Source organism: Helobdella robusta (genome assembly GCF_000326865.2).
Source record: "Helobdella robusta unplaced genomic scaffold HELROscaffold_98, whole genome shotgun sequence".
NCBI lineage: Eukaryota > Metazoa > Annelida > Clitellata > Rhynchobdellida > Glossiphoniidae > Helobdella > Helobdella robusta.
The window spans coordinates 142606-170145 of record NW_008705554.1 but is presented as its reverse complement, the minus strand read 5'-3'; the positions used below and the strand labels follow the sequence as shown (position 1 = coordinate 170145).

The 27540-nt window shown below is 33.0% G+C and overlaps 2 protein-coding genes across 2 annotated transcripts; one reads left to right on the top strand and one right to left on the bottom strand.

Moving 5' to 3' along the window:
• Positions 1–11161: 11161 nt before the first annotated feature.
• HELRODRAFT_183067 (hypothetical protein) lies at positions 11162–15405 on the top strand (the record flags this gene model as incomplete). Its single annotated transcript, XM_009033779.1, has 5 exons — positions 11162–11197; positions 11534–11617; positions 13527–13589; positions 13884–13986; positions 15314–15405. The coding sequence occupies 5 exons, from the start codon at positions 11162–11164 to the stop codon at positions 15403–15405; spliced, it is 378 nt and encodes a 125-aa protein (XP_009032027.1).
• Positions 15406–17671: 2266 nt separating this feature from the next.
• On the bottom strand, positions 17672–24585 carry HELRODRAFT_91325 (hypothetical protein; the record flags this gene model as incomplete). The annotated part of the gene is made up of 10 exons (XM_009033778.1): positions 17672–17778; positions 18048–18179; positions 18576–18660; positions 18962–19033; positions 19302–19431; positions 19847–19969; positions 20272–20378; positions 21682–21745; positions 22443–22588; positions 24526–24585. 10 exons carry the CDS (start codon positions 24583–24585, stop codon positions 17672–17674), a joined length of 1026 nt encoding a protein of 341 aa, XP_009032026.1.
• Between the last annotated feature and the right edge of the window lie 2955 nt (positions 24586–27540).

Below are 27540 nucleotides of genomic sequence, written 5' to 3'. Positions count from 1 at the left end.
ACTACTACTACCACTACTACTACCACCACTACTACTACTACAGCTACTACTACTACTACTACCACTACTACTACCACTACTACTACTACCACCACTACTACTACTACAGCTACTACTACTATTACTACTACTACTACCACCACTACTACTACTACAGCTACTACTACTACTACTACCACTACTACTACCACTACTACTACTACCACCACTACTACTACTACAGCTACTACTACTACTACCACTACTACTACCACTACTACTACTACCACCACTACTACTACTACTACTACTACTACTACTACTACTACTACCACTACTACTATTACTACTACTACTACTGGACTGCTCTTATTTCGACTTTATAATTTACTGAATTAATAGATTTTTCCTGGTTCAATAATTCAGAGTTCTAAAAAAAATTCTTGCCTCTGCTCACTCTAGCATTTAATTGATTGATTCATTCGTTCGTTCATTCCCTCGTTCACTTATCCATCCGTCCATCCATTCAAGAATTACTTAATAATTAATTAATTCATTCATTCATTAATTCATTCATTCAATCAATCATTGATTCATTCATTGATTCATTGATTCATTGATTCATTCGTTCATTCATTGATTCATTCAATCATTCATTCATTCATTTATTCGTTCGTTTATTCGTCAGCAACAAAAACCAGCGAGAACTTGAAAATCTGAAAAGGCACACCCCGTAAAATAAGCTATTAAGAAGAATAAGAAGAAAAAAAAATAAAACACAAAATTAGACAACTTGAACAACAAACTAATGAGAACAACGAGAAACAAAAGGGCCAAGTGAAATGGCCGGAGTGCAGCCGGAGTGGCAAGCAACACACGCGTTCCAACTCCAAGTATCAACGAATCTCCTCCCAAATGTTCAATGTCAACATTTTGTACTTGCCATATACATGCAGAACATTCTCTATATTCAATGAATGAATGAATCATTGAATGATTGAAAAAAAGGAAGAAAAAAAGGAAATGAACAAAAAGCGAAATAAAGAAAGAATGAATGAATGAACTAATTAATTAATGAGTGAGGAGATGTGAATGAATAAGGAGAAGTGAATGAATGAATGAATAAACGAATGAATGAATAAACAAACGAACGAACGAACGAACGAATGCCATGCTAGTACATTGTCATATATTATATAGTAGAAATTCTGAAAAACCCTCTATAAATAAAGTGTATGTTCAGTAATTGTCATATACAGTACATTCTTCATATATATATATATATATATATATATATATATATATATATATATATATATATATATATATATACGTATAAGTTCACATATACATTTTGTACATGTTGTTTCAAGCCAGTTTAGTTTCTCGCTCAGTCAGTAGGTATTATCGTTAAAAAATTAATACATATTTCTTCTATTTTTTCCATTTGCACTCAGGTTCGTTTGGTTCTTTCTGCTTTTATTTTTTCACTACTCCACACACACTTTCTTCATTTTTGTCAAATGCCTACTATGATTTATAATTTCACAATTAACTTATTTATTACATTCGTTCGCTTATTCGCGCACCTGTTCGTTCATTTTTTCACTCATTCACTCCACTCACTCACTCACTCACTCACTCACTCACTCACTCACTCACTCACTCACTCACTCACTCACTCACTCACTCACTCACTCACTCACTCACTCACTCACTCACTCACTCACTCACTCACTCACTCACTCACTCACTCACTCACTCACTCACTCACTCACTCACTCACTCACTCACTCACTCACTCACTCACTCACTCACTCACTCACTCACTCACTCACTCATTCAATCATTCATTCATTCATTCATTCATTCACTCATCCATTCACTCATTCACTCATTTCTCCTCAGTCGCCAGCAGTTCCTTATATAAAATTGATGTTGTTCTCTTGAAAGCGCTCGCTTGTAAGCCGCCTGCAGGTCTCCTCTGTTCGATGCATGAACGAATCCCTCGAGGATCAGACGCTGGCCACACTGGCCACTAGAAAAAGGAGGCCGCACCCGACGTTACTGCAAGTAGCGTTTGTACCGGTTGTAATAGTATAAGTGAGTTTAATCGTGTTAGTTAGTAGTAACAGTGGTAGCTGTAGTTGTGACTGTAGTAGCAGTAGTAGAAGTAGCAGCAGCAGTAGTAGCAGTAGTATAAGTAGCAGTAGCAGTAGTAGTAGTAGTAGCAGCAGCAGTATGTAGTAGAAATATTAGTAGCAACGGTAACAGTAGTAGTAGTAGTAGTAGTAGTAATTACTGTCCGCATTAGAACCCGGTCACTGCATCATTAGAGACGGGCACCTTCCCACTTACGCCATTCCACCGCCCGTATCATTGTTGCTCTACAAAATGATTACACATCAATAAACGGTGGTGGGTGTCGACTGGAAACGTGGAAAGAGAGTAATGGAAGAAAGAGAAAGAGAGAGAGAGAGAGAGAGAGAGAGAGAGAGAGAGAGAGAGAGAGAGTAATGGAGAAAGAAAGGATTGTTTTGATAGAGTAGAGGTCGCAGTGAAATTAAAGTCACCAATATTATACCAAAAGTGAGTGTACGTTCGTGTGTGTCCGTATTCGTGTATGTGTGTGTGCGTGTATTCGTGTATGTGTGTGTGCGTGTGTGTGCGTGTGTGTGCGTGTATTCGTGTATGTGTGTGTGCGTGTGTAGAAAATGAAGTCACCAATGTTATACCAACTGTGTAAGTGTGTGCTCGTATGTGTGTGTGTGCTGTTTGTGTGTGTGGTGTGCGTGCGAGTGTGTGTTAGAGCCCTGCGCGGTTTGCGGTTGTCGCCGATTAAACCGCGGTTTTTTGCGGTTGCGGTGCAAAATCATGCGGTTTTACGCGCTTGCGGTTTTGAAATACGCGGTTTTTCCGCGGCGCGGTTTTTTTTATCAAAACCGCGGTGACCGCAAAAATTTTATTGAATATTTTTGTTCGTCCATAACATTTTAAAAATTGCATTATCATTGTAATAATTTTATATATTAAAATCTTAATATCTTTGGAAGCCGATGAAGCAACCATTTTCTTTATCCTGTTTACTTTGAAAGAAGTAGTTATTTTATTTACGGCGTGGTTAATTATCGATTATTTTATAAAAATGTGCGAGGTAAAAAATGTTGAAGTTGATCCACAGGTAGATGTAATTGATAAAGAATTTTTGATTAAATTGATGCTGTCCAAAAGTTTCGAGTGCTTCGTCAGAAAGGATAGGACCATCTCTCAATTATACACTGCAAAAGAGACGGTCCAGTTTAAATCCATACAAAATTGACAAAATGTTATTTATTAAGAGTAACAGTGATTTGGATGTGGATAGTTGTGATTTATAATGTCAATAAAAGCATTAATGTTGTTTTTCATTTTTTGCGGTGCGGTTGCGGTGCGGTTTTCGGCGGTACGGTGCGGTTGCGGTTTTTGAAAATTCCAACCGCTCAGGGCTCTAGTGTGTGTATATGTGTGTTTTAAAATGATAGTTAAAATGTTAATTAACAAGGCTGCAAAAAAGGAATAGTAATAATACTTGTGAAATAATTTGAAAAACAAACAAAATAATCATTAAGATGAAAATTATTTCTGAAATTTAAAATTTTTTAAATTTTCAGACCAACCTTTAAGAATCTACACGAACAAATACGTACAAATAAACTCTATGTGTATTCTATCTGATTCTTCTAAATTGTTAATTAATTGCCAGTTCTCTTAAGTTATAAAAAGTATTGTTTTTAAATTTAAGATAAGCTACGGAGCATTCTAGGAAATTTTTTCTACAAAAAAGTGAACTTCAGCCAGTCAATTGCATAAAAATTGTTGCAAGAACAGATCTTAGTTGTTGTGTTGTAAAAAAAACTTGTTTCTATTACTTGACTACTAATACTTTTACTGTTAATATTATTACTACTGAGGGTTATTAGTTTAACGCTAATATATAGATCTAATAAACGTTTTAAATAATATTAAAATAGTTAAATTGAAAGCTATTTTGGCATATTATTGTTACGAATATTATAACAATAGTTACTTTGAAATTATGATTTGAAGAGTTGGTTGTAAAAATATCAAAGTTACATATAATCAAAAATCTTTACTGAAGCATGTTATATTATTTTAAATTTAAAATTGGCAAACAAAATAAACGAATAAAAATTTGATTAAAACGTTCAAATGTTGAAAAACAACAAAGCCGATGTGCTTGGTTTGCTTACACGCACTTACATAAAATGCATGCAAGTTGAACAATTTCGCTCGAATATTATTCCGTACAATCTGTTTTATACACTCGCTTCGCTCACATGTATGTATGCATGCATGCTTGTATGTATGTATGTATGTATGTATGTATGTATGTATGTACGCATGTATGTATGTACGTATGTATGTATGTACGTATGTACGTACGTACGTACGTATGTATGTATGTATGTATGTATGTACGTATGTATGTATGTACGTATGTATGTATGAATGTACGTATGTATGTACGTACGTACGTATGTACGTATGTATGTATGTATGTATGATCGTATGTATGTATGTATGTATGTATGATCGTATGTATGTATGTACGTATGTATGTATGTATGTATGTATGAATGTACGTATGTATGTACGTACGTATGTATGTATGTACGTATGTATGTATGTATGTACGTATGTATGTATGTATGTAGGTATGTATGTATGTATGTATGTATGTATGTATGTATGTATGTATGTATGTATGTATGTATGTATGTATGTATGTATGTATGTATGTATGTATGTATGTACGTATGTATGTATGTACGTATGTAATTACATACATACATACATACATACATACATACATAATTACATGCAGCTTGTTGTGCTGTTGCTATTTTTTAAGTTATTAATTACACTTACATCAAAACTAATACTACTTTAGCTAATTACTGAGCTCCGAAAATAGCTAAATAATACGAATTATGGGACTATTTTATTAACAATTATCAATGACTTTTAACGCTTCATTATTATTTTTAAACATCTTTCAAGTATTAATTTTAAAAATGATCTCATTTCATTTAACTCAGTTTTTAAAATTTCAGTCATCGTCCAATACTGAAATAATTGTCTCCATGAAGAAATAGCCAAAACCAGGCAATTCAATGAACCCAAAATCACCATTCCATTTCAGAAAGAAATCTAACTAAATTCAATATGAACTTTATAAGACCTAGGTGTATGCTGTCAAACATGCAAACAGACTAGAAGGAAAGTAGACTGAATAGATAGATGAAGATCAAAGATGTCGAACGTCTTTTTTAAATTAACAATTAAAATTATTAATGTTACATATTGTAAATTTAATTGCTAGTGTATATAGATTTATTTTGATAAAAAAATTTTCATCGTCAGTGCAATTCTGTTTATATAAAAAAATTATTAAAACTTAATTCAATTCAAATATAAACAATGAAAACAAATTCAAAGTTAAAAACAGATTGCTGTCGTGGCAAACGTTAAAGGTTAAAACATGTGGCGAGCCGGCGTAGTTCACATGCTTGTTTAACAATTAATGTAGCCACATGTTCAACAAAAAAAAAAAACAAAATATTTATGAATATTATAATGTCTCAAATGATTGTTTACTGAAAAATCATTTTGACGTATCGAATAATGACAAAATGACTGATGTGCTTGTTTCACGAATTCATCCATCTTCTTAGTCTTCATGGTGTGCTGGCTTTGAAGGCAGTCATGCTCGTGGCTGGTTGAAGAGTCTTGATCATCTATGGTCCATTTTATTTTTCATTGAAAAATTATTTTCTTGGACTATATTTATTTCTTTTATATTAATTTCCGTCTTTCAAAAAAAAAATCATTCTATGGTGAGTTTTTGTGAGGATTTACTTGAACGGCAAGTAGTTGGAGTACCAACAGTTTGCAAGCAGTATTTTTGATTGATTGAAAAGATGAATGAATGAATGAATGAATGAACAAACGAACGAACGAACGAACGAATGAATGAATGAATGAATGAATTTAAAAAATGAATGAATTCAAAAAAATAAGCATTCGAACGTTTTATAATTTGCTTGTTCATGCGAGTTTGTGTACGTGTGCGGTTGCCAGAAACTTGAAAGCAAACATCGGAAGCCTCTTTTGTGAGTCTGTGGAAGAAGCCCCGGGCACTTCATAGATTTTCAGCAACGTCTGACGACAATGCACGTCAAAACGTTGGTTTATGTCAGAGAGAAATTTTTGAAAAAATTTCAAAATTATATAAGATAAATACAGCCAAAAAATTGCATGTCTTAAATACTTTTTAAAATATTTTAACCAAAAAGGTATAAAAAAAGTTAAAAAAGTCATTGGAAGTAGCACTTTAGTCACTCTCAAAGTTGGTTTCTCCATACCTCAATAAAAAAAAACCTGAAATGAATAAAAAATAATATACAAACAATATACAAACAATATAACAAGAAAAATAAGATGACATGAACGAGTAAAAATATACAAACAATATAACAAGAAAAATAAGATGACATGAACGAGTAAAAATAACATTAATACAGCGACAGCCAGCAGTAACAAGAACAAGAACAACAAGAACAACAACAACAACAAGAACAACAACAACAACAACTGTTTCACTACGTTTCGGCATTTAATATTGTTTAATACGCAACTAACAACGTTGTTTATATACTACATAACATCAAAGATCGACACAATCATATAGGATATACATCAGTTTATACAATAGTTGAGTAATTTTAATAAAATGAAAGCTTATTTGTAATGTAACCACGTTTACAATGCACTAAACGCATGCATTCTTTAAAGTTACATTCACATGGTCCTTGTTGTTTTGACCGGATTTTTACTTATTTTATATTTTCTCATACACTCATTCATTTCTACATTCGTTTCAATCAATTATCCATTTGCTCACTCATTCATTCGCTCCTTCAAGATTGTCCACTAGCATCAAGGCTCAGATTCATTGACGTACAGCTTTTTTTGTTTTTTATCTTCACTTCTCTTCAGTACGCTCAATGAATGCAATATTACGACCTCTGCTAATTCTGAATTTTCTGAAAATTTGCCATATGTCCGTTAAATGAATTAATTTGATTTAAAAATTATCTAAATACGAAATTTAAAATGGCAATAAATAGTGATGAAAAAATAATTAACATGTCATTCAATATGTAAGAAATATGTGTACAGTATTTTTGCCGGACCATAAAAGTATGTATCAGTCTTCTCATTTGAGGTTTGAAAATGAACAAATAGAGTTAGAGTTAGTAACAAAATAACATAATGGCAGTTGTGTATTGTTGAAATATTGAAAACATAAAACCCCTAGCAACACGTCTTCTTGCTGAAGAAATTAACGTTAAATTATACCAGAACATACAAAGAGGCGATAAACTATTTAGAAGTCAACCACAAAATCAAAACTTGAAATAAGTTTCTTTGAAGTTATATCAAAACAAGATTACGTTAATACCAGTCTGTCTGTAATTCTACATGTTTTAAATACATTTCTTGAACAACAAAACTAAAGATACTGTTTACAAGTTTGACTATTCTATTAACATTTAGATATATATTAGGTTGTTATAAATAAATATTTTATTAAATTATATATTGGCCATTTTGATCCAAAACCTTCTGCCATCTTTCTGGTAGTAGCATGATAAATTGTTAAAATATATTCCGTCTTTTGGCAATGAAGATGTTTCTAAAAATGACAAGGAAACGGCTGAAGTCCAAAAACAGAAGATTTCAGCTTAAGCAAGCCACCTAAGCTCAGACCTCCAAACCGTTTGGTAGAGTTGCTTTCTTTTTGCCAGCCCTTGTCATCAAGGATGACGTTCAATAGGGTTTCAAAGTTTTCCAACTTTTCTAAAATGGAACTCTCCGGCACGGATAAGTTTTCAGATAATAATTCACTCGGGTCGGGAGGGATAACTAAATATTACTACTACTACTACTAACACTAATACTACTGCTACTACTACTACTACTACTGCTACTACTTCTACTACTTTTACTACTACTACAATTACTACTAATACAACAACTTGTACTAGTAGTACTATTACTATAACTACTAATAATAATAAATAAAAAATATATTTTAAAACATTGTTATCAAACTGAAATTATTAATACTGCTGGTAACAGAACCGACCAGCATCTGTTCATTTGATTTATCACTACTGACGATGTTGCTTTCAACCGGTTATTATTCATTTTATTTCGTTGGGTTTTTTTATATATAGTTTAATATAGTATCTAACGATACCTTTAATGATAATAAGACAAACAATAATAAAAGCAACAAAATAATAATAATAATAATTATTAGTATTATTATTCTTTATTATTACTATTAATATTATTATTATCAACACCGTCAATTTGTATACAGCTGAAAATGACAGCAATAATAGTAGTAGTAGTAGTAGTAGTAGTAGTAGTAGTAGTAGTAGTATTAGTAGTAGTATTAGTAGTAGTAATAATAATAATAGTAGTAGTAGTAGTAGTAGTAGCAGCAGCAGTAGTAGTAGCAGTAGTAGCAGCAGTAGTAGTAGTAGTAGTAGCAATAATAAAAATAATAATAATTCTAAATAATAATAATATTATTATTAATATTATTAAGAATAATAATAGTAGCAGAATAAGAATAACTTGTACTTTACCGTTAAACAAAGCAACACCATTGTTAGCAACAGTAATAATAATAATAACAACACCGACAACACCATTAATACTAACAACACCACTGAAAATGATGGTAACAAAATAAAAATATCAACAAAAAAACAGCAACAACACTGACAACAACAACAATAACAACAACAACAACAATAATAACAACACTATTAATAATAACAACAATAACAATAATAATAACCCGCCAAATGTGCGTCATTGTTGGTTGGCAATTAGAGCAAGGTATGAAATGTGCTCCTTACGTCATTCCTATGTTGTTGTAGTTGTTGTAGTAGTAGTAGTAGTTGTTGTTGCTGTTGTTGTCGATGTTGTTATTGTTGTTGTTGTTGTTGTTGTTATTTCTTTGCCGACTTTTTCTCTAATGAAATTTCATCGCGTTAGTCTTTCATCATTCACGATGTTTTTTATTTATAATTCTGAAATTCTACAACATAATTATCATATCATCATCAAAACAATTTCATCGTCATCGTTATCGCAATAATGATAATTTTTTAATTACTTTCATCTAACCATCATCATAACAATCATCATCTTTATTGTCGTCGTCATCATCGTCGTCCTCATCATCATCATCCAATTAATCAGTGATATATTAACAACAACAACAACAACAAGAGCAATAAGAACCGTAACGACAGCAACACCAATGATAATAATAATAATAAAAATAAAATTAATAATAAATAATTATAATAGTTAACAAAAATAATAATAATAACATCATCATCAGCATCATCATTCCTCACCTCCAAATTGCATTCTCCCGCCACTTCTACCACCATCTCCACCAAACATCCTTCAACCTTGAAACGCACCCACGAAAATATAAATAACTAACTGATACATATCCTGAATACACATGAATACACACACACACACAGGCACGCACACGCCACACACACACACGCACACACATACTTACAGGCATAACTTACTTATTAATATGTTTATACACACACAGCATATGTTATGTGCATGGTACACGTGTGTGTGTGTGTGTGTGTGTGTGTGTGTGTGTGGTGTGTGTGTGTGTGTGTGTGTGTGTGTGCGTGCGTGCAACGTTAAAAAAGGTTTGTGTGCTTATGTGCGTGTATGCAAGACAAATGATCTTTTGATGTTATAAAAAGTTATGTTACAAGATAAAAACAGCTAGAGCGTAACATCTTCGTAAATGTATGTATGTATGTATGTATGTATGTAAGTATGTATGTATGTACGTATGTATGTATGTATGTATGTATGTATGTATGTATGTATGTATGTATCTATGTATGTATGTATGCATGTGTGTGTGTGTGTGTGTGTGTGTGTGTGTGTGTTTGTGTGTGTGTGTAAATTATGTTATATATGTGTGTAGTATCAAGTAAGTATATAGGTTGGTATATATTTCTGAATATATAAGTGCTTATTGTAAAAAATAAACATACACTGACATCCAAATATGCACGAATTAATAAACGAAGATACAAACAAACAAACAAACAAGCAAACAAACGAACAAACAAACAAATTTTTTAACTTAATTGCATAATGGCATCTCTCTATAAATATTTTTATCTGCTGGCATTAATAAAAACATTTTCATACATGCACTACAATAAACAGCAACAAATTTTAATGAATGTTTAATAAGCAAGGAAGTAAAAAATGAATGAATACAAAATGTTTAATCAATTAAACAAGTTAACAAGCAAAGACAATCACACACACAAACATACACAAACATATTCACACATACATTTGCAAGCGAACACACACACGCAACTCGCACATACCTCAACGCTTATTACATTACACACAAAGCCTATTTTTTTAAGCACTCAGTGAGAAAAGCGAGACCTTTGTTCAAACCACATATCAGACCTTCCTTTCAATAGCATTACAGTACTTTTCATGCTTATCTGACTTTTCATCTTGTTTCGCATAAATAAACATTCATCTTTCTCTGCGGTGCCATTTTGTGTTGGTCTGCTCAAATTTTTTTAGAAGTAAAAAATTTCGGTTTTTGTAGAATTGTTTTTATGTGTTGGTTTGTGGAGATAATTGTTTAATAATTGTTATTCGCATACGTACACGCCCGCACACATTTATACATACATGCATACATACATACATACATACATACATACATACATACATACATTTTATAGCGCCATGAACCTTGGTCTCCCATAAAAACTTGGGTCTGCCTCCGGTTCAGACATTTATTACCTCACAAAGTCGAAACCAAATATCGAAACCAGCATTAAACTCTCAATTAGAATTTTAACAACTTTTCAACTTAGAGTCCTACAAATATAAATTCTGTTTCTAATTTCTGAGATAACAACATATAGAATACAAATATAAGACCTAAAGTAAAACAGTTGAAAAACTGATAAAAACACGATTAGTAAGTAGTGCTTTAATTTTTGTCGGTGATATGTCGTACCTTGAATGGCTGTTGTACGGTGGCCAGGTTTAAATGCTTCTCTTGGCAAGCTCAAAAATTTATCAGATATTTTATGCGTTAAAAGTTTCATAAACATGAATGTTCACCGCTTTGTGTAGTGTAGTTTAGCGTGGCGTGGTGTGGTTGAGAGTGATGCAGTGTGGTGGTGGTGTGTGGTGTGGTGGTGAATAGCAGCAGTGACAACTGTCATCAATCTACTCTTGTCTGTCTTGGTTTGTTGTATCCCTTTTATTTAGAAATCCTGCTTGGATGTTGGATGTTACTATTATTTTTTATAATATTTTTTTATTTTATTATTTGATAATAATTATTGTAATTAGAGTAAATTCTTTTCATTAAAAGATGAGGCTTGCATTCACAGTCATGTTTGAAGCTCTGTCCACATCCTTCATCCAGTCAAATACTTTTTCCAAAATCCCTAATTACGTAAGTCATGTTGAGAATTGATCTTCAAGACATTTAAAATATAAAAATGAATGATTAATTGAAAATAAGATAGAAAAGTTGCTTCGTAACTTGTGCAGCAGGCAGTTTGTTGCCAGGTTAATTCTTTGAAGTTGGTTTCTTAATTTCTAAGCATGATAAAATGGAGTGTTGCTCAGGTGATTCACCTCTTAACTCTTACAAATTTTACATAAATGAAACCCAAAATAAGTAACTAATGTGCGTGCATGCGTGTGCGTGCGTGTGCGTGCGTGTGCCTGTGTGTGAGTATGCTTGTGAATATATCATATAAATCTATATTAATACAGTTTAATCTCATCCTCACATACTTGACATGATTATTTATCACTCAAAATGTTTTTCAAAATATAAACGAACGAGTTATTATACACACACACTCACACACACACACACACACACACACACACACACACACACACACACACACACACATACACACAACACACACACACCACAGAAACATACAAACATGTATAATTGCATAGATAAATATTCATACAAATAACATACACACATACACATAAACCTCTACACCCATTTGCATACAAACACAACGCACGGATAATACACACGCACGCACGCACATACATACACACGCATACATTCACACACAAACACACACACAAACACACACATACGCTGGTATCCTAAATTAATGGCAAATGAAATGTTTATTTTTAACATGTTCTATAAATAACTACCAAGAAAAAAAACTAATAACAGAATTATGGGAACGATGATGGCGACGATGAGGATGATGAGGATGGTGTTGATGATGATGATGAATATGATGAACATTATGATGACGATGATAAAAAGCCTAGATGATGATGATGACCATGATGTTGCTGACGACGATGATGAAAATGAAGATAACTGTAGCAATGATAATGAAGATGATGTATTGGGAGATGACAGGTTTCCTGCTGCACTGACTGGGTTTGAATGCAAACAAAATCCTGAAACATGGATTGGATGGAAGATGATGCATTGCTTCAAACAGACGCCCAACTTTATTTTCAACAGTTCAACAGCAGTGTTTGAAGCTACTTACGGGGCTTTATTATAAGTTATAGCAGTAGTAGTAGTAGACTAGTAGAAGTTGTAGCAGCAACAACAGTAGTAGTATTACTAGTAGTAAAAGTAGTAGTACTACAAGTAGTAGTAGTAGTAGTAGTAGAAGTAGTAGTAGTAGTAATACTATAAGTAATAGTAGTAATGGTGGTGGTAGTAGCAGTTTTTGCTGTAGTGGTAGTCCTAGTAGAGGTAGTAGTAGTATAAATAGTACGAAAAGTAGAAGAGAAGCAAACAAACACACACACAAACACACACACACAAACATATGAACTTAACCCAGAATTATGTTATTGAAATAATGAATAATGCAAACCAAAAAAAAAAACAAAAAAAAATTCTTATTTGCTGGCGTAACGCGATGCCACATAAAAAGTTTCTTCTTCTTCTTCTTCTTCTTACTATTATTATTGTTGTCGTTGTTTATTATTATTAGCATTATTATTGTTGTCGTCGTTGTTGTTGTTGTTGTGTTGCTGTTGTTGTTGTGTTGCTGTTGTTGTTGTGTTGCTGTTGTTGTTGTGTTGCTGTTGTTGTTGCTGTTGTGTTGTTGGTGGTGATGGTGGTTTTGCCAATAATTATATCATTTTCATGAAGCACATAACTTTTCCATCTAAAATTTTACGGTTTTAAAAGTCTATTATAAGCTGTAATAAAATAAATAAAAGGTATTAATAAAGAATAGAAAAATAAATATTGATTAATAAATATAACAATAGAGAAATAAATAAATACAAATAAAGATAATAATAAATATAAACATTACAAATATTTATTTTCATCCAAAACCATTCAGATGAATCTGACTGAAAAGTTGTCATTGGTGAGGGAGACGGGTCATGCCCAGTTGGGGGTTAGGGTTAGTGCTGATATTCACTGAAGCATTTCAACTACTTTCTTAATACAAAAGTATTTTAAATACAACTTAATTACTTAAATATTTCAATTACTTATTAATAGTGTTAGTACGCTCAAAAATTTTCTCAAAAGATGGATCCTACTTGAAGGTTGGGGAAAATTGAAGTCATTGTTACAGATGGGTTGGGGTTAGTGGAGTCAGAGTGAGGTAGGTGGGAGGGGCTACTATCTACCATTGAACTTCCAAAAAAATGTCCCTCCAAAATTTATATAATGTATATAAAAACTGGAACAGGTCGGAAACTTGTTGATGGTAAATTTTATCAAAAGTTTGATTCAGATGATCTCATTTGGGGTTTTCAGCAAAGGCAATTTATGCTTATTGAAGACAAATGTAGGTACGACAAAAAAAAATAATGAAATATTTATTAAGCGGGACAAAAGTGGATGGAGTCTCATGTTAGGTTCATGAGTGCATGATGTGTGCACACACACCACACACATAGACGGACACGAAACACGCCACACACACACACACACACACACACACACACACACACTCATACACATTCGCACATACATACAAAACTGTATTCAGTGAGGCGACATTATGATGAGTAAGGTTCAGATCAGGTTTTCCAACAAACTCAATGAAAAATGTTTGAAAAAAAGTCGACTTTTTTATTTCCTTTATATTTGATAATTGTATAAAGAGGTACTTCCTGTTGGTACTGGCTGTTTTTACCCCCCAATTGCACTTCCACCCTCCCCCTCCGAAGTACCCTCCTTGAAGTTGAAATTACGACCCACCGGATTAGTTAGATGTATGGCAAAAATTTATCGTTGGTGTTATTCATTTTTGACAACATCCATTTGACATTTTATTTAATTAATCTCATTTAGATGGAGACAACCTCATCTCTTGGGTTGTTTGACAATTTTTAGATTGTTTTGTGTTCAGTTGGTTAGGGCGATCATTTTATTGCTATTAATATTATTTTATTAATCTATTTAATTCAATGTAATTTATTCTTCTATCCATTTATCCGCTTTTCCTTTATCATTCCATCCATCCAACCATCCATCCATCCATCCATCTAACCATCCATCCATCCATCCATCCATTCATCCATCCATCCATCCATCCATCCATCCATTCATCCATCCATCCATCCAATTAATATACTCACATTATTTTTGATATTTATTTTTCCTCCTTCTATAATTACGAATGCAGAACGAAATGAATTTAAGCGATAATAATAATAATTACAATTAGTTAAGAATATATATATATATATACCCATATACATATATATATATATATATATATATACCCATATACATATATATATATATATATATATATATATATATATATGTATGGCAATTAAACAATAATATTGATAATACATCAATGGTGACATTTAAACGAATACATAATTATAATATTATAAGTGGATCATTCATTATAAAATAATGTAAATTCATTGAAAAATTTTTCAAAAAAAATTCACACACGCACACACAAACACACACACTAACCAACACACACACACACACTAACCAACACACACCAAACATACACACACTAACCAACACACACACACACTAACCAACACACACCAAACATACATACACTAACCAACACACGTACACACTAACAAAAACAAACACACACATTAACACACACACATTCAAACACACACAAAATTTAAATCCAAGTTGTTCATCCATTGATGGATCGGCTGGGAGAAAAAATTCTTCTAAAGATTTTTCGAAATTATGGAAAAAATAGTTTTATTTACGTCACTTAATTATAATTGCCGTAAATATTATAATTGCCGTAAATATATATTTTATTAATAATATTAATAACACTATAATTTGATACCATATGATATCATGTATAATAAAATTGGATACCATATGATATCATGTATAATAAAATTTGATACCATATGATATCATGTATAATAAAATTGGATACCATATGATATTGTGCATAATATTAATAACAGTATCATATGATAACGCCTGTATTAGTATCATGATAGCGATCACTGCAACGATGATACTTTTTGCGACTTCATTCAACAACGAACGCCGCGATTACAGCGTCTGCAGCGTCTGGAGATAATAATTATAATTATTGTAATTTTAGAAATAATTATTAAATTATGAACTTCGAAATTGTTATTACAATAATAAATGTCTGATGATGATAATTTATATGTGTATGTATATATATATATATATGTATATATATATATATATACGTATATAATAATTATTATCATAGTATATTAAATATATAGTTATAAGTTTCAAAATTTTGATGATAATAATAATAATAACAACAACAAAAACAACAACAACAATAATAAAAATAAAAATAATATTAACTATAATAATATCGTATGTTAAAAAATACCGTCATCATCATCAGCAGCAGCAGCATCATCATCATCATCATTAGCAGCATCATCATCATCATCATCATCATCATCATCTGATTAGGTCTTTCGTAACTAAACAAGCAAACGATAACGTTGATGATGATGATTATGGTGATGATGATGATGGTGATGATGATGGTGATGATGATGATGATAAAAATAAAAGCTGTACGCCATCACAAGTTAAATGAAAAATTTACATCAGCATAGCACTACTACCATCACCATAATCATCATCATAATCATCATCATCATCATTCTCGTCATTATCATTGTCATCATCATCACCATAATTATCATCATAACCATCATCATAATCATCATTATCATCATCATCACCATCCTCGTCATCATCATCGTCATCGTCATCGATTGTCATCTTAGTGATTATATGATTAATTAATTAATTAACCAGTGAACGAATGAATGAACGATTGAACGAATGAATGAATGAAACGACAAATAATAGAGTGAACGAACAATTGTGACAAAAATGAATGAGATACTCACTCAGCATTGCAACTCCAACACTCATGAACAAACGAACGAACGAACGAACGAACGAACGAACGAACGAACGAACAAACGAAGAACATGGTAATGCTACCAATGAACTAGAGATGAAATAAACAAAAATAAATATATCAATGAAAAATTGAAAACCAAAACTAAATTATTCAACAACAAAAAATGATGGAATGAAGAAATAAATATTAAAAAAGAAGAATAAAAAGTAAAAAACTGAGAGAAAACATGAAGTACGGGATGAAATATTCATTGGGTGGCAGTTGTGATGATGATAAATAATAATAATAATAATAATAATAATAATAATAATAATAATAGTAGTAGTAGTAGTAATGAGATTATAGTCTCCTCCATGAAAAGTCAAAAAAAAAATAATAATAACAATAATAAACACTTAGGATGCCGTCTTCAACATCGTAAATATGGTTATCACTATCGTCACCATGTTTTATGATATATGAATGAATAAATGAATGAATAATGAATGAATGAAATAATGAATGAACGAATGAGTGAATGGATGGTTGACTTATTGATTGAATGGATGAATGAATGATTGAATGATTGAATGAATGAATGAATGATCGATCGATCGATCGATCGATCGATTGATTGATTGATTGATTGATTGATTGATTGATTGATTGATTGATTGATTGATTGATTGATTGATTGATTGATTGAACAATAAAACGAGTGAGTGATTATTTTGAATGAAGGATGGAAGTTAAGAACGACAGAACAGATATAAAAAGAATGAATAAAAAACAAATTTACACTAAAATTTTGTCCGTCGTAAATTTTTTAATAAGTTTATTCATAATAATCATTTGCCACTCGTTTTAATAATTAATTTTAATTAACAACTAATATTTATTAATTAATAATTAACATTAATTAATAAATGACCATTGCTATTAGTAAGTAACTTGAAATCAATCAATCAACCGATCGATCGATCGATCGATCGATCGATCAATCAATCAATCAATCAATCAATTAATCAACTAATCAATCTTAGAGATACCAATTCAATAGATCCGTCAACGAATTAGGATATAATTTATAATTAATTTATAATTAGTTAATCAATCAATCAGTTCCATATTTTGAGGAAGCTGTCCCAAGATCCCGTGGCCACTGCAGTTCCATCTTCCGTCACTCCCAAACAACTTACACGGTTGTCGTGCCCTGCAAGGACTCCTGGTTGAAAATGTGATTGATTAATTTGTTAGTTGGTTGGTTGGTAGGATGGTTGGTTGGATGGTTGGTTGGATGGTTGGTTGGATGGTTGGTTGGATGGTTGGTTGGATGGTTGGTTGGATGGTTGGTTGGATGGTTGGTTGGATGGTTGGTTGGATGGTTGGTTGGATGGTTGGTTGGATGGTTGGTTAGGGTTAGGGTTAGTAGAACCAGTAGACAGTAGACAGTAGAACCACCACCACAGCCAGCCACACCCCCCCCTCACTGACCGGCCCTATCCTGCTTGAGGCTGTCCCAAACGTTGCAGTTGAAGTCGTCGTAGCCACCGAACAGCAGGCGACCACTTTTCGAGAACGCCACCGATGTGATGCCGCAGATGATGTTGTCGTGTGAGAACATGCCTGTGTGTGTGTGTGCGTGCGTGTGTGTGCGTGCGTGTGTGTGTGTGTGTGCGTACGTGCGTGTGTGTGTGAGTTTTTGTTTGAATATTTAAGTTTTTGAGAAAAAAAATATTGACAGTAGAACTTAAGTTACTTGTTAGAATGATGACGATGATGATGATAACGAGGAATGGTGATGATGATGGCAAAATGGTGATGATGACGATGATTACGAAAAGTGAGGATGACGAAATGGTGATGAAGATGACGATGACGACAAAGAAGTAACAAAAAGACAAAAAAATGATTACAATAATGGCAAAAGATTGGTGATGACGATGATGATGATGACGAGGAGGAAAAGGGAAAGGAGGGAGAGAGGGAGAGAGAGGGAGAGGGAGAGGGGGAGGTACCGACCTATTTCTTGATCCGCTCTGGTGTCGAACAGCCTGCACGTGGCGTCGTCTGAACCAGTTGTGAAGGCGTATCCACTCGGAAAAAACTGCGATTATAATTGGGTCAAGTCAAAAAAATCGGGTCAAATCAAACTAATCGGGTCAAGTCAAACTAATTTGGTCAAGTTAAACTAATCGGGTCAAGTCAAACTAATCGGGTCAAGTCAAATTAATCGGGTCATATTAATAAGGTCAAGCTCATATTGTCAAGTCAATCAGACAGAATAAGTGTTATTAGATCATTATTATCTTTGTAACTATCATCATCATTAACAACAACATTGTCACTATCATCATCATCATTACCATCATCATCACTATCATCACCATCAAGATCATCACCATTACCGTGATAGCGTTGATGTCTGACTCGTGTCCTGTGAACGTCTGCTTGCACATGCCATCTCTGATGTCCCACAGCTGATGGTGGTGGTAGTGGTGATGATGGTTTTGGTGGCGGTAATGATGGTGACGGTGATAATGATGGTGGTGGTAGTAATGATGACGATGACGATATGATGTGATGATGAAAAATGATGATGATGATGACGATGATTGTAGTAACAATAGTGATGATGATGATGATGATGATGATAACAATAATAATAATATTAATAATAACAACAACAGCAATATTAATAATAATAATAACTTAAATAATAATGCTGATAATGATGATAGCACTGACCTTAGCGGAAGCATCGCAGGCCCCAGACACGAAGGACCTCATGTCTGGAGCCACAGACAGACTCATGACGTCACCCGTGTGCCCGCTGAAACTCGTCGTCTGCTGCCCTGTCTCTATGTCCCACAGAGCGCTATGTAGTGACGGAGATGATGATGATAACGATGAGGATGATGATGGCAATGATAATGATGATAATGATGATGATAATGATGATGATGATGATGATGATGATGGTGATGATGGTGACGACGACCATGGTGGTTGAGATGCTGATGGTAGTAGTGATGTTGAGGATGATGATGATGGTGATAATGGTGATGATCACCATTAGGTGATAATGATAATGATGATAATGATGATGATGGTGATGATGATCAAAACGATGAATGCAATGAAAACATTCCATTAAAATCTTAACTTGGCGAAAATTAAACCAAACGGACATAAAATATAATGTTAATACGAGCAGCACACACACACACACACGCACACACCAAACACACACACACACACGCACACACACGCACACACACAAATTTTCCAACCAAGTCATATCGCCGGAGCTAGTGACAATCTGATTGTCGTCTAGGAACCTGCAACACGAGAGGTAGCCGTTGTGGCCCGACAGCTCCCTACTCACTCGCACGTTGCCCTCTCTTGTTTTTAAACTGTGGAGATGTGTGGTAGTGGTGTGGCAGTAGTGTAGTATATAAAGAAAGAAAGAGAGAGAAAGAAAAAAGTTTATATTGCAATTAAAATAAAGAACGAAGATGATGGAGAACGGGATGACGATGATAAAAGAGACTGAAAATAATGATGACCCTGATAAATAAATAGCAAAGACGATAATGATGAGGATAGAGAAAAAGAGTGAGAGAAAGAGAGAGAGAGAGAGAGAGTGAGAGAGAGAGAGAGAGAGGAAGTTGATAAATCTGAAGAGGAAGGTGGTGAGGGCCAGCAGCAACCTAACCTATAGATGGAGCAAATGTTGTCGAGCCCTCCGCAGGCCACGTAGTTTCCAGACGGGGCGTACGCACATGTCATCACCCAACTACTACGCAGTGGAATGGCATGCATCTGGAGGGTGGTGGTGATGATGATGATGTTGTTGATAATGATGATGATGTTGTTGTTATTGTTGATGATGATGATGATGATGATGATGATGTTAATTACCCCGATGGTGATGATGATGCTTGTGGTAATAGTAACACCCAAAATGATAATAATGACGATGGTAATGTTCAACGGATGATGATTTCGGGGATAATGCGACGGTTGTGATGTTAGTGATGCGTGTTTGTCAAGCGACCAGAGGAGTAGTTTCATCCCTCACCCTCCTACATACTTCATCTAAACTGCTTTACGTTCATCGTTCTAACTAACTCCTAAATTCATTTCAAATTGTTAGGGTACTACATTTATAAAGAGTTGAGCAACCAATTAGATGCTAATTTAGGCAGCTGAATTTTCTAAATTTTCAATTTTTTATTTGGTTTGAACTTCTGCGATATTTCGTGCATGTTGACTGAAGTTCTCCACAGCTATTATTATTATTATTATTATTATTATTACCATTATAATTATTATTGTTATTACTACTGCTGTTACTACTACCATTACTATTATTAATAATGTATACAAATTTTTTCCTATCCTTGCTCTACGTTCTATTTTGTTTAACCTCTTGAACTTTCGTCCAACCAATTTTATTTTTCCAAACTGCTCCTGCCCCGAACTCACTGTGCATCCAATTTTTTCTCCTCCCTCCAGAGTTCAACCTCCAACATTTTTAACGACTTTCACCATCAGGCTAACTGGCGTCATCAACTTTGCTTGCATATTCTTTTTTTTCAACATTTTTAATTAAATTTTTTAATCTCCAACGATAACATTTCTCATTATTTTTCAAATTCTCCCACAAATATTTTCAATTGTTCAAAAATTGAAAAAAGTTTTTAAGTTCTCTACCATTGTTTTGCTTCAAAAGCGGTCATAATTATAAAAATTTTGATTCAGTTTTGGTAAATTTTATTTCATTTCCAAACAATTGTTAGACATTCTTATGAGTTCGTTGACTTTTAACCATCCCGTTAATGTTTTCAACTGTTTTCAACGTGTATAAACATATCACAAAATTTTCATTTTTTTTTTAAACTAAATTTGTTAACTTTTTCCAGCCACTTTGGCAATAACAGTAGGTTGGAATGAGAATGACAGTGCGGGTGAGGATGATGATGAAGATGATGAAGATGATGAAAGTGATGAAGATGATTATTAATGGTGGGGGCTACAGAGAGAATGACGCTGATAATGCAAATGATGGCAATGATAATGACAATGTTGACAATAATGCAGATGTTATTGCTGGTTGTCTCACTTTGTTGGTTGTATACCCGTCCCATACAATGAGTTTGCCATCCTGAGAGGCTGAGACGAGATTCCTAGAGTGTAAAGAGACGGTTTTGATGACGAGGATGAAGATGGCCAAAGATGATGAAGATGACCAAAAATGATGAAGATGGCCAAAGATGATGAGATGATGAAGATGACGGAAGATAACCAGAATGATAAAATTGATCGCCAATAATGAAGATGATAGTAATGATAATATTATGGTATAGCAATTATAGAAATTGTAATGACAATGATGTCATAGCAAACATGATGACTACAATGATAACCTTTACAAAGATGATATAATTTTATTAGAATGACGAACAAATATAAAGTTGATGATGTCAAAAGATGACTGAAGGAATGATAATGAGGAGAACAATCGCCAATGCAAGTTGCAACAGAGTAGTAAAGACACATGCTCAAATCAAACACACAGACATGAGTTTGCTAAACATACCTGATAATATACAAAGCCCGCACAATCAATTGCAAACAAACTTTAAACACACAAAACAAACTCATAGATAAAGACAAAGAAAATGACAATAATTGTTAAAAAAACAGACACAAACAAACCTTCAAACACACAGACACAAACAAACCTTCAAACACACAGACACAAACAAACCTTCAAACACACAGACACAAACAAACCTTCAAACACACAGACACAAACAAACCTTCAAACACACAGACATGTATATAGTGTACAGACAGACAAAAAGACAAACACCGACGTACCTGGAATCAGAAGCCCAATGCATGGCGTATATTTTGGCCAGGTGCCCCCTCAAGGTCCTCCTAGTCCTCATCTGGATCCGCCCAACGGGCTCCATGTTGGCCGTCATCTGGGCCAGGGAGGTGTCTGCCATGGCTTTTCTCGCCTCCTACATGGTTGGTACGGGGGATGATTTGGAGATTTGTTGAATGTTAATTTTCTAATTTCAAAATTCTATATTGCTATTATAATGGAAAATTGAAAAGATAAACTTGGAATTGGTTAATACGTTTATTTGCGAAAGTTTGTTTTGTTTACTAATTGTATTGGCTAATTATTTTTATTAATTAGTTTTTTTTAATAGTAATTAACCAACTATTAAATTTTTAAAAAGTTTTATTTCTTTGTTTGTTTGTTTGTCCACCGGACTCGTTACGATAGATTTTTGCATTTTCACAGAAATTAATAAAATGAAAAAATGTGACCAGTAGAATCATTTAACGATTTTATTCACATATTAAAATTTCGACAGTTTGTGAAATTATTGGTTTTAAAGATACGCTAAATATTTATTAAATTATTTAATTATTATTAAATATATAAAAATCTATTATGCTGCCCTATGCTGTAAGTAATTCCATAGTTATAAAATAGAATTGCAACTCAGACTCTTCCGATAAATATACATCATGTAACGAAATACTTAACAATGAACTTATTCGTATTCAACGACTTTTAATCAACAACAGTTACTCCAACAAATTAATAGATACTGCAAAAAAAATGTAACTCGGTAAAATCAACAACCCAGCCGAATTATGCAAAACCATCAAATCTAATGCACGACAATTATAACGCAGATGAAAAATAGCTGAATAATATCATTAAGTCCTCCGTCACCACTCCATCAATCAAAATCATAAACATAAATTAATAATATACTACAACATTAATTGCACATTCAATTTGATTATTAGAAACAACAACAGCCAAACCAACGAGAGTCTTCAGAGAGCGATCGATCGTAGTCTACTAGTTCACATGCCCTCTGCCACACAGTGTTGTGGATACTTATATTGGTCACACTCGAACGACTCTCTCAAGAAGACGCACAATGCACTACAGAATGGCGCAATTAAGGACCACGTGCTGACTGAACATGGCCAACTTCCTACGCGCGCCACCATGCTGGCAGGTACTAAGGTCATCGCGTATGAACCCCATCCAATCAGTCAGGCTAAAAATAAAAGAAGCTCTGTACATACACAAAAACAAGCCAACCCTCAACAAACAAATCACCAGATTCGACTACACTACTTTCCAGCTGTTTTCTCAACACCACAACGTCTCCCCAGTGCGAACGAATGTGAACCCTCCTAGTGGCAGCACAACACAACGACACAACTACCTGCCGAGATTTGATCAAACTGGCTCGCATCAGGTAGCGGGGTGACGCGTAGACCACCGTCGCGACTTCGTTGGTCACATTGTTTGATTCCGATGGTTAGCCTTACTGTGGACTCACATATGTATGCAGATATCATGATTGACAATTGTTATGCGTATGTATGTATATTCACGCGATATCTTTTCAATTGATGCACTCCTTGTTACAATATTACATGGTATAGATGCAACATTCGCTTTATCGAACAACTTTCTGTACACACTCCTTTCTTCGGTTTAAATATTTTATAAAACTTGTTGACATTTAAGTTTCACTTTGCTACAATTCACTTGTTTTAACTACACTTCATCATACTCAATAATTTAATGTATTTTATTGTGTTTAAAGTTTTACTAGGCAATTAATTTTATTTATTTAGTTATTTAATTCCTATTTTACGTTTTCCATGTTTTAAACTTTTAAAGGTAGGTTCCACAGAATATTTAATCTTTTTACTCTAGTATCATTATTAATTATAATTTTAATTTAAATTTTATTTCGTTATAAAATCCTCCTTCGTTGATTTTAAATTTTTAAGTTCAATGAGACATGCACGAAATAAATATTCATAAACAAACAGTAAAAAATTTAGTCACAATATTCCTCATTCATTTAATTAAGCGCTTCATATTTTAATGAAAATGCACAAACCTACCAACCCTTATTTGGTTTTTAAGTTGTTCGGCTTCCTGCCTCAACTGTTCCAATTCTCCCGCCATCTTGTTTGTTTATTTTTTGTTGATTTTAAGCGGTTTTTTAAATTTTTATAGTCCTGGTTATTGAATTATTATTATTATTTAATTTTTCCAAAAATAATAATGATTCAGAAATAAATGGAATCTTTGGATGTTTTTTTGTCTTTCCGATTTTTGTTGTTACCGTTTATAAACTGTAACTCGTAACTTATTATAACTTTTAATTATAATAATTCATAGATTAATTATATTTTTCTATAATTTTTATGTTTGATCAACTGTGAGATTTTGGTGGCGTCGTGGTGGGTTTTCAAGGTGGAGAAGTTGTGGGGGTTGACCCGCTGTGGGTGGATTCGGTCGGTATTGAAAATAACTTCGCTGATGTTGTTGATGCTGCTGATGTTGATGTTATTGTTGAAATTTGTTGTTGTTATTGGTGCTGTTGTTGTTGATGTTATTGGTGATAGCTGGATTTAACGAATGTTTCTTTCCAGATTCTCTTAAATTGTTATCTGAATCCTGTTGGATTAATTTTAATTCAAAGTTTCTCACAAAGTTTTAATAAAATTATCTCTAAATGAATGAATAAACTACACTGAATAATTATTCCCTACATGATAAAAACATGTAGCACAGCATATAAGTTACAAAAAACAATCGAACACGATAGTGAGGATTTGTTTAAAAACAGCAAATGCTATCGAACGAAGCAAATTGGAAGAACGGGAAGAAAAAAAAAGAATTAAGATTAATTGATGAACATAGATGGGGTGCACTCATTACACGGAAACACATAAAAATACATATACAAATTATCATGAATACTCATACCAACCAATTCACATACAAATAAATACACATAGAAACAACACGCAAACATTTATACATATACACATGAATACACGTACGTATAAAACCGATAAGGATAAATAAAAAATTAGAAAAGATACAAAAATACACAGAGAAAAAATTGCTAAGTCGAAATTGACACTCCCCTCACTGACACACACGCGCACCGTGTAATTGTACAAGAAAATAATAATACACACGCACTCACATGCACAAACACACAGACTCACACACACACACAAGTTTATTTTTGCATTACATTCACACACACACACACACAAATATACAGTTAAAAAAATTAATGAAAGTACATAAACTCGCAGTACATTTGAATGAAATCGGCAAAAACTACCCTGGATAATTTTTATAGAATATTACAAATTCCTACATGCGGATGATTGTACGAATAGATATTACCTATCCATCGTATGCTTACACGCAGACGCACACATACACTCACTCACACACACACACAAACTCACACACACACAAACACACACATGCAAACGCCATCAAAAGAATACAAATGCATAAAATCGATGGTTAATTATGTTCAGACGTCGATAACTCTGGTGATAGTGATGATGACGATGATGGTGATGATGTTAATGATTATGAAGATGAATAATATGATGATGATGATGATGATAATTGATCGTTGTTATTGTTGTAATAGTGGTGATGACAATCGTAGCAATAGATAAGTATGATGGCAACATGTCCTAAGACTGACTCAAGTAAGAAGAACGTTTCAACATTGCTTGTTTGTGATTTCGTGAAAGTTATGGTAACATTAATAAATGCGTCTATAAACATTGGTAGAGAACGATGAAGAGGAAGAAGACGATGATGATGAAGAAGACGATGATGATGAAGAAGACGATGATGATAGTGATTATTACGATGATGATAATGATGACGACGAATGCTACTTGTAACATAATATTATAGAAGTAATTTCATAATAAAAATTGAAAATATACAATGATAAAGATGGTGGTCATTAAAGAAAGATAATTATAAACATAACGATATTGATGATGACAATGATGATAACGATGAGGAAGATACTGATGACAATGATGATGATTTTGTGAACAATTAAAAAAATAACCTCGTTCAGTGACGTAAAAACGACGTCATATTTTATTAAACAACTTTTGGTTAAAACTTTTTATTTATTCTTTGGTAATGTATTATTATTGTCGTTGATATTACTGTTCATCAATAATATTTTACTGCTGTTTCTAATGTTGTTGCTTTTTACTTCCTAGAAAAATTGACGAAATCTCTTGAAGGTTCTCTAACAAAATGAACCTGTATAACATTCAACATAACTTATGGTTTATATATTTTTTATGAGTTTATATTTTATTGTATTAATTAATGAATAATTTTCTTATTTAAGCTAGCAAGTAAGTAAATGAGTGATTGGATGAGTGAATGGATGAGCGAGTGAGTGAGTGAGTGAGTGAGCGAGTGATTGAGTGAGTAAGTGAGTGAATGAGTAAGTGAGTGAGTGAGTGAGTATTTATTAAGTAATTATATACATATATATATATATATATATATATATATATATATATATATATATATATGTATATATTCATATGTATATTTGTGAACTTATTTATTTATTTACGCCTCCAATAACTTTGAAAATAACTAACCAACAATATGTAACGAATTTAAAGTTTTATTTATAATTTAAATTAAATAATATTTAATTGGGTTAATGTTCGTTAGAGAACAGAAATTCATTGAACTCCAATGTAATAATAACTTTTCTCGAAACTTCAATCTATCAATATAACTGACATTCTGTTGTGATGGCAAGCATCAACGCATACAAATTTGATGATGGCAATAAAATAATTATTATCGCAATAAATACAACAAATATTAATTATTGTAATAATAATAATAATTATTATTATTATAACTTATTTTACACAAAATTAAATTTGGAATAAGAAAGAGTGAAAGACACAGCACAAGCAACGGAGCTCTGCAATGAAAACAATTCAAGATGTCTGACGGAAAAGGATGATGATGATGACGGTGATGATGAAGACGACGATGACAAAGCTGTTAAGGATGATAATGATATGATGGCTGTGCAGATGATGA